This window comes from Oncorhynchus keta, chromosome 15 (assembly GCF_023373465.1).
Source record: "Oncorhynchus keta strain PuntledgeMale-10-30-2019 chromosome 15, Oket_V2, whole genome shotgun sequence".
In the NCBI taxonomy this organism is placed as follows: Eukaryota; Metazoa; Chordata; class Actinopteri; order Salmoniformes; family Salmonidae; genus Oncorhynchus; species Oncorhynchus keta.
The window spans coordinates 31646706-31656778 of NC_068435.1; the positions used below are offsets into that span (position 1 = coordinate 31646706).

The window sequence follows — 10073 nt, forward strand, 5'->3', positions numbered from 1 at the left end:
CTCATTACTAAGTACCCCAGGTCTGCATTAAAAGTTTAAGCAACCATTAACACATTTGATCTATTTACACTCAATATCAAGAGAGCACAAAACAAACAGCAAACACATGACATCTGATCTATTTACACTCAATATCAAGAGAGCACAAAACAAACAGCAAACACATGACATCTGATCTATTTACACTCAATATCAAGAGAGCACAAAACAAACAGCAAACACATGACATCTGATCTATTATTACACTCAATATCAAGAGAGCACAAAACAAACAAAACACATTCTGATCTATTTACACTCAATATCAAGAGAGCACAAAACAAACAGCAAACACATGACATGATCTATTTACACATATCAAGAGAGCACAAAACAAACAGCAAACACATGACATCTGATTATTTACACTCAATATCAAGAGCACAAAACAAACAGCAAACAATGACATCTGAACACAGAGAGCAAAAACAAACATATGACATCTGATCTATTTACACTCAATATCAAGAGAGCACAAAACAAACAGCAAACACATGACATCTGATCTATTTACACTCAATATCAAGAGAGCACAAAACAAACAGCAAACACATGACATCTGCTATTTACAAAAAGAGAGCACAAAACAAACAGCAAACACATGACATCTGATCTATTTACACTCAATATCAAGAGAGCACAAAACAAACAGCAAACATATGACATCTGATCTATTTACACTCAATATCAAGACACAAAACAAACAGCAAACACATGACATCTGATCTATTTACACTCAATATCAAGAGAGCACAAAACAAACAGCAAACACATGACATCTGATCTATTTACTAATTTACAAAACAAACAGCAAACATACAATATTTATTTACAAATATCAAGAGAGCACAAAACAAACAGCAAACATATGACATCTGATCTATTTACACTCAATATCAAGAGAGCACAAAACAAACAGCAAACATATGACATCTGATCTATTTACACTCAATATCAAGAGAGCACAAAACAAACAGCAAACACATGACATCTGATCTATTTACACTCAATATCAAGAGAGCACAAAACAAACAGCAAACACATGACATCTGATCTATTTACACTCAATATCAAGAGAGCACAAAACAAACAGCAAACATACGACATCTGATCTATTTACACTCAATATCAAGAGAGCACAAAACAAACAGCAAACATATGACATCTGATCTATTTACACTCAATATCAAGAGAGCACAAAACAAACAGCAAACACATGACATCTGATCTATTTACACTCAATATCAAGAGAGCACAAAACAAACAGCAAACACATGACATCTGATCTATTTACACTCAATATCAAGAGAGCACAAAACAAACAGCAAACACATGACATCTGATCTATTTACACTCAATATCAAGAGAGCACAAAACAAACAGCAAACACATGACATTTGTCTGTCTATCAGTCAAGTTAAACGGAAAAATCCTTTGGTTTGATAAATACACACACAGTCCGAGGAAAAGTGGGGTACAGTACTCAACACGGAACTCTTTTACATGAACAGAAAATGAGATGAAATGGAGAGCAGCATCACAGCATAAACGTTGAGATGCATTGTGGATAACGGAGATGGAAATAAAGCTAATGAAAATGGATTCACACATGAGGGAAGATAACAGTACAACTGTACAACAGGGAAACAACGTTGGCTAAAAGTAAACATTTTTTAAAATCTGGAATCTAGTTTGTCTGACAAAACCCCCAAAGTATTTACAAGATACGAGGTTAGAGTTTGGTGTTATGTCATACTAACCTTGCGTTGCAGATGAAATTCACATACTGTACCTAGCATACTATCTTTCACGACACCCTCCAGGCTTCTAAGCTTTGGCATCACACTGAAATAGCACTTTTACAGTACATGACAACCCACTCAAAAAAGTACAGTATGACTGTCGGGTAATGTTTCCACTAAAACCAATTCCTTATTTTTGTCTAATTTTTGACCTATCCTTGGATATACGTTAAAAAAAACAACAAAACAGCATATCTAGTGAGCTAACAGTTGTTCAGGTAACATGTATCGTCCAACCATCACACAGCTACGGTAGTTCTACAGGTTGTAGTTCTACAGGTTGTAGTTCTATTGGTATACAGACAGGTAAGCTCCAGTAATTCTACAGGTTGTAGTTCTACAGGTGTACAGACAGGTAAAGCTCCAGTAATTCTACAGGTTGTAGTTTTGCAGGTTGTAGTTCTACAGGTGTACAGACAGGTAAAGCTCCAGTAATTCTACAGGTTGTAGTTCTATTGGTATACAGACAGGTAAGCTCCAGTAATTCTACAGGTTGTAGTTCTATTGGTATACAGACAGGTAAGCTCCAGTAATTCTACAGGTTGTAGTTCTACAGGTGTACAGACAGGTAAAGCTCCAGTAATTCTACAGGTTGTAGTTTTGCAGGTTGTAGTTCTACAGGTGTACAGACAGGTAAGCTCCAGTAGTTCTACAGGTGTACTTCTACAGGTGTTTAGATAGGTAAGCGCTGGTAAACATGCAGGTGTACAGCAGGCTTGGTCCAGGTGGCCACAGCTGGCGTCGTCTAGTCATCATGCTGCTCAAAACATAACGGGATGGGAAACACTTCAGTTTCAGCAATGTCAACATTTTGGGGCTGTTTTGCTCTAATCTGAATTTCTTACTGCCTTTATGCACAAACATTGAGAAAATGCTTCCCCCTGGTGGTTCCTAGGAGGACATTACTTCATTGTGGAGATTGAGAACTGAATCCTGACTTGAGACGTAGCATTTTGGGGAAAATATTCCATTAAACTGTATAGGGTGTTTACACAAATGTAGACAAAAATGTGCAGTAGGAAGTAGATATAATTTGTGATGAGGAAGGTTTAGCGTCTTACCTCAACTCTCTGTAATGGGTACACATGAAGATCGCCGGGAACAGTGACACATGTTCTTCTATAAAACACAAAGTTAAGTCCAATACTCCATAACAATTAGAAACAAAAACACTTCCTAACCTCAGCAAACCAATCAGTGCCTGTTTTAAAAATAGAACTACACCACTTCATAATATAGCAATATCCTCTAAGGTAAGTAAGCTGTTTCAAGTTTTAATGTCACATGCACAAGTTACGGTGAAATGCCTTTTTTGAAAACTCAAAAACCCAACAATGCAATTCTAGAAAAACATAATATGAAGAACACAATGCGTAAGCCTACTATATACAGCAGGGGTCGGCAACCTAAGGCACGTGTGCCAGCCTTCGATACATCGATTTCAAATTTGCGTTGGTATTCACTGCAATGTCATAGTTTCCAAGGTATGTCAATCCTGATTAGCCAATGGGCTTTCATGATTTTGCAGGAGTTTCATATTATTAGTTCAGTGCAAGACAACCCACCTCACATCTCCCACAAAATTCAAAACCAAGGCAGCACTGAAGATGAGAGATTCGTTTTCACATGGCTAGCGGCAAGCACGCCTTCTTTTCTTATTTCAAAAAGTGCAGGGCACAAAATGTCATCAGCAAAGAAAAACAAGGCAGATGTCCACTCATTTATTGCCTCTTGGACAAATGAATAATGATTTGTTTTACTGATGCACCGGTCTATTTGCTCTCTTTGCTGTAAACCTGTTGTTTGTCGGACATCAAGTGTGCGGCATCATATTTGGAACGAGACATGAGAAAAACTTTAACGATAAGGCGGACAAGACTGAAGGACTCAAAAAGACACAATAATCTCAAAGACAAAAGACACGCCTGTGTCTGCCAGAACTGTTGAAAGGCGTGTTACCGAGATGGTTGAAAATGTATAGGAGCAGCAAACTGTAGCGTCAAAAGACGCACCTGTGTGGCTCTTGATGAGAGTTTGGATGTGATTGACATTCCACGTCTGGCAGTTGTTGCAACATACGGTGACTGTGATTGGTCTATAAAACCCGTGCATGGTACTACTAAAGGGGAAGACGTAGCAAAAGCCTTCACAGATCATTTTGAGGAGAGAGGTGTCGATATCAAAAACATATTCACTATTACACCCAGCTACGGTGGGGAAACAAAGGATTCGGAAAGCTGGCCCGAAGATAAGATTGGCCACCCCGTGGTTAAATGTCACTATATAATTCACCAATAGAATCTGTGTTCCAAGATCAAGCCTGCGGGGCTAACGGAAAGCGCCTCTGTTAATCGAGCTATGGAATTCTTACTTTTGTGGATATTCAACAGACACAATTAGTTGTAATGCACATTTGAAAATCACTACTAGCACACAGATCGCTAGACGTGTTAAGATAAATAGTAAATTGGCACTCCAAACAAAAAAGGTTGCCGACCCCTGACATATAGGGACAGTTCCAATACCACATTTACAATGTGCAGGGATACTGGAGTGATGGAGGTAGATATCTATAGGGGTAAGGACTAGGCAACAGGATATAAGATAAACAGAGTAGAAGCAGCTTGTACAGTGCCTTCGGAAAGTATTCAGACCCCTTCACTTGGTCCACATTTTGTTGCATTACAGCCCTCTTCTAAAAATTGATTAAAGATATAAAACATCTCAGCAATCAACATACAATGCCACATAATTACAAAGTGAAAACAGGTTTTTAGAAACTGTTGCAAATATTTCAAAAAACTGAAATGACTTATTTACAAAGTATTCAGACCCTTTGCTATGAGTCTCGAATTGAGCACTGGTGCATCCTGTTTCCATTGGTCATCCTTGAGATGTTTCTACATCTTGATTGGAGTCCACATGTGGTAAATTCAATTGATTGGACATGATTTGTAAAGGCACACAACCGTCTATATAAGGTCCCACAGTTGACAGTGCATGTCAGAGCAAAAACCAAGCAATGAGGTCTTAGGAATTGTCCGTAACGCTCCGAGACAGGATTGTGTCGAGGTACAGATCTGGGGAAAGGTACCAAAAAATGTCTGCAGCATTGAAGGTCCCCTAAGAACACAGTGGAATCCATCATACTTAAATGAATGAAGTTTGGAACCACCAAGACACTTCCTATAGCAAACAAAACAATCGGGGGAGAAGGGCCTTGGTCAGGAAGGTTACCTAGAACCCGATGGTCTAGGTAAGAGCTCTAGAGCTCTAGAGTTCCAATGTGGAGATGGGAGAACCTTCCAGGTGGACAACCATTTCTGCAGCACTCCACCAATCAGGCCTTTGTGGTAGAGTGGCAAGACAGAAGCCAGTCCTCAGTAAAAGGCACATGACAGCCCCCTTGGAGTTTGCCAAAAGGCACCTGAAGTCTCTCAGACCATGAGAAACAGGATTCTCTGGTCAGATGGAATCAAGATTGAACTCTTTTGCCTGAATGCCAAACGTCTCGTCTGGAGGAAACCAGGGACCATCCCTACGGTGAAGCATGGTGGTGGCAGCATCATTCTGTGGGGGTGCTTTTCAGAGGCAGGGACTGGGAGATTGATCAGAATCGAGGGAAAGATGAACAGAGAGATCCTTGATGAAAATCTGCTCCAGAGCGCTCAGGACCTTAGACTGGTGTGAAGGTTCACCTTCTAACAGGACAACAACCCTAAGAACACTGCCAGAACAATGCAGGAGTGGCTTGTGGAGAAGTCTCTGAATGTCCTTGAGTGGCCCAGCCAGAGCCCGTACTTGAACCCGATCGAACATCTCTGGAGAGACCTGAAAATAGCTGTGCAGCAATGCTCCCCATCCAATGACAGAGCTTGAGAGGATCTGCAGAGAAGAATGGGAGAAACTCCCCAAATGTTACTTTTATTTAACTAGGCAAGTCAGTTAAGAACAAATTCTTATTTTCAATGACGGCCTAGGAACAGTGGGTTAACTGCCTTGTTCAGTGGCAGAACGCCAGATTTTTACCTTGTCAGCTCGGGCATTCAAACTTGCAACCTTTCGGTTACTAGTCCAACACTCTAACCACTAGGCTTCCTGCCGCTCCATAAATACAGGTGTGCCAAGCTTGCAGCGTTATACTCAAGAATACTCAAGGCTGTAATCGCTGCCAAAGGTGCTTCAACAAGGTAGTGAGTAAAGGGTCTGAATACTTACGTAAATAAAATATATTTTTATTTTCTTTTGTAATAAATTAGCAAAAATATCTAGAAACCTGCTTTTGCTTTGTCATTATAGGGTATTGTTTTATAGATTGATGAGGGGGGGAAATAATTGTATCCATTTTAGAATATGGCCGTAACCAAACAAAATGTGTCAAGGGTTCTGAATACTTTCCGAACGCACTGTCTGTGAGTGGGTGTCCTGTAAGTGTGCATAGAGACAGTGCAGAAATAAAAGGTTGATGCCACTGTTCTCTATAAGGTGTGAGTAGGTGTCCTGTAAGTGTGCATAGAGACAGTGCAGAAATAAAAGGTTGATGCCACTGTTCTCTATAAGGGGTGAGTAGGTGTCCTGTAAGTGTGCATAGAGACAGTGCAGAAATAAAAGGTTGATGCCACTGTTCTCTATAAGGTGTGAGTAGGTGTCCTGTAAGTGTGCATAGAGACAGTGCAGAAATAAAAGGTTGATGCCACTGTTCTCTATAAGGAGTGAGTAGGTGTCCTGTAAGTGTGCATAGAGACAGTGCAGAAATAAAAGGTAGATGCCACTGTTCTCTATAAGGTGTGAGTAGGTGTCCTGTAAGTGTGCATAGAGACAGTGCAGAAATAAAAAGGTTGATGCCACTGTTCTCTATATAAGGTGTGAGGTGTCCTGTAGGTGTGAGTATAGAGTGTCCTGTAGAGACAGTGCAGAGATAAAAGTGTGCATAGAGACAGTGCAGAAATAAAAAAGGTATGATGCTATTGTTCTCTATAAGGTGTGAGTAGGTGTCCTGTAAGTGTGCATAGAGACAGTGCAGAGATAAAAGGTTGATGCTATTGTTCTCTATAAGGTGTGAGTAGGTGTCCTGTAAGTGTGCATAGAGACAGTGCAGAGATAAAATTGGTCGATGCTATTGTTCTCTATAAGGAGTGCTATTGTTCTCTATAATGTGTGAGTAGGTGTCCTGTAAGTGTGCATAGAGACAGTGCAGAGATAAAAGGTCGATGCTGTTCTCTATTGTTCTCTATAAGGAGTGCAGAAATAGGTGTCCTGTAAGTGTGCATAGAGACAGTGCAGAGATAAAAGGTTGATGCCACTGTTCTCTATAAGGTGTGAGTAGGTGTCCTGTAAGTGTGCATAGAGACAGTGCAGAGATAAAAGGTCGATGATGCCATAAGGAGTGAGTAGGTGTCCTGTTCTCTATAAAAGGTCGAGTTCTCTATAAGAGTAGGTGTCATAGAGACAGTGCAGAGATAAAAGGTCGATGCATAGAGACAGTGTGCATAGAGATAAAAGGTCAATGCTATTGTTCTCTATAAGGTGTGAGTAGGTGTCCACTGCAGAGATAAAAGGTCTATTGTTCTCTATAAGGTGTGAGTAGGTGTCCTGTAAGTGTGCATAGAGACAGTGCAGAGATAAAAGGTTGATGCTATTGTTCTCTATAAGGAGTGAGTAGGTGTCCTGTAAGTGTGCATAGAGACAGTGCAGAGATAAAAGGTCGATGCTATTGTTCTCTATAAGGAGTGAGTAGGTGTCCTGTAAGTGTGCATAGAGACAGTGCAGAGATAAAAGGTTGATGCTATTGTTCTCTATAAGGAGTGAGTAGGTGTCCTGTACCTTTTCATGAAGTCGGTGATGGAGGACTGGGTCAGAGAGCCAAGGATGCCTCAATGCTTCAGAGGCACCTATCCTCCAACTGCACAATAACACACAAACACAAGCAGTGAGATAAATGTAGAAACAGATGTAAAGCTCTGTCTCTTGGCAGACATTCCCCTGAGAGATAGATTTTAATATATTGCAAAATGTACTTTATGTGTTAAGCAATATATTGTGGAATGAGGCAGATGTATGCAGGGGAGAACGTAAGGTGGTACGGTCCGGTACGGCGTCCTGGCAAAATAAATACTGTGAGCCCTTTGACGTGATTGTTTGACAATCAGATGAAAACATCATAACTGGTTGTGTTTATGCCACAAGAAAAGCTAACACGTTGTAAAAGTTAAATGAAAAATCTTTATAATTAGGACCATAGAGATGCTATAGAATTTATAGGGATTCTAAATGTAATTCTTTGATTAGGTCCCCACGGCCGGACCGCCCGTTAGGTAGGATTAGGCAGCCGCCTAGAGCTGCAGTTTGAAGAGGGAGGTCTTTTCCGAGCTAAACTGACCAAGACGCACCTCCAACAACACATAACACCTCACATTACTCTGTCTGAAAAACAATGATAACGTCTCTCACCCAGTGGCATGAGGGCTATTTAGGTGAGCGCTGATGCCACCCCATGAAATCAGTGTCCACTGTGTCCATGCCCAGCGCGCCTCTCCAGGGTGCTGTTAGAGAGACGCAGCACTGCGGTGCAACGCTCCATCAGATTCATTTTACATAAATGATGTAGCCTACAGTGGAAAGAGTAGTAGCCTATGTGGTTTTTCCATAGCTCATAGACTGGAGACCAAATGTATAACAATGTCATGAGACAGACACTTTTTAAATCATTAGGCAAGTCGGCAGACATCAGTTTTTGATTGGCTGCGACATAATCAAACAGCGGTGGACAGCAAACGGAGACGAAAGTAATTAATTTGAACAATTGTCTTTATTTAATTCAACTTCACTAACAAAAATAGGGCTTTGCTAGAGTCTATTTTCCTATATAAAAAGAGGTAAGCCTACCTGATTGACAGACGTAATTATGCTGTCCTTGGATTTATCGGTATAGCCAAATCCTCCAATACCGTCACCATGCATTCCTTAAATACCTCCGTGTCTGGGAAGGGCTTGGTGGGTTTGGTTAAAATTAAATTTAGTGAGGGTACAGTGGCTTGCGAAAGTATTCACCCCCCTTGGCATTTTTCCTGTTTTGTTGCCTTACAACCTGGAATTATAATGGATTTTTTGGGGGGGTTGTATATCATTTGAAGTTACAAAATATTTTTCATTATGAAACAAACAAGAAATAAGACAAAAGAAAACAGAAAACTTGATCGTGCATAACTATTCATTCCCCCCAAAGTCAATACTTTGTAGAGCCACCTTTTGCAGCAATTACAGCTGCAAGTCTCTTGGGGTATGTCTCTTATAAGCTTGGCACATATAGCCACTGGGATTTTTGCCCATTCTTCAAGGCAAAACTGCTCCAGCTCCTTCAAGTTGGATGGGTTCCGCTGGTGTACAGCAATCTGTAAGTCATACCACAGATTCCCAATTGGATTGAGGTCTGGGCTTTGACTAGGCCATTCCAAGACATTTAAATGTTTCCCCTTAAACCACTCGAGTGTTGCTTTAGCAGTATGCTTAGGGCCATTGTCCTGCTGGAATGTGAACCTCCGTCCCAGTCTCAAATCTCTGAAAGACTGAAACAGGTTTCCCTCAAGAATTTCCCTGCATTTAGCATTCCTTCAATTCTAACCAGTTTCCTAGTCCCTGCTGATGAAAAACATCCCCACAGCACGATGCTGCCACCACCATGCTTCACTGTGGGGATGGTGTTCTCGGGTGGTGAGAGGTGTTGGGTTTGCGCTAGACATAGCGTTTTCCATGATGGGCGGCCCTCTCTTGGCAGGTTTGTTGTGGTGCCATATTCTTTCAATTTTTTTAATAGATTTAATGGTGCTCTGTGGGATGTTCAAAGTTTTGGATACTTTTTTATAACCCAACCCTGATTTGTACCTCTCCACAACTTTGTCCCTGACCTGTTTGGAGAGCTCCTTGGTCTTCATAGTGCTTTTTGCTTGGTGGTGCCCCTTGCTTTGTGGTGTTGCGACTCTGGGGCCTTTCAGAACAGGTACACTGAGATCATGTAACAGATCATGTGACATTTAAATAAAGTCCCCCTGTGTGCAATCTAACTAATTATGTAACTTCTGAAGGTAATTGGTTGCACCAGATCTTCATAGCAAAGTTGGTGAATACGTATGCACACACCACTTTTCCGTTTTAAATTTTTAATTTTAAACAAGTTATTTCTTTCATTTCACTTCACCAATTTTGACTACTTTGTGTATGTCCATTACATTAAAT

The 10073-nt window shown here is 40.6% G+C and overlaps 1 protein-coding gene across 2 annotated transcripts in view; it reads right to left on the bottom strand.

Moving 5' to 3' along the window:
- Positions 1-891: 891 nt before the first annotated feature.
- LOC118395222 (myosin light chain kinase 3-like) overlaps positions 892-10073 on the bottom strand; it is a 42620-nt gene continuing 33438 nt past the window's right edge. For both annotated transcript variants that reach the window (XM_052463861.1, XM_052463860.1), the window contains 3 exons: positions 7665-7743; positions 2903-2960; positions 892-2598 (listed from right to left, as the gene is read on the bottom strand). In XM_052463861.1, the coding sequence (XP_052319821.1) occupies positions 2904-2960; positions 7665-7743 (136 nt within the window). In that variant the 3' untranslated portion in view covers positions 892-2598; position 2903. The remainder of the gene's footprint in view (positions 2599-2902; positions 2961-7664; positions 7744-10073) is intronic.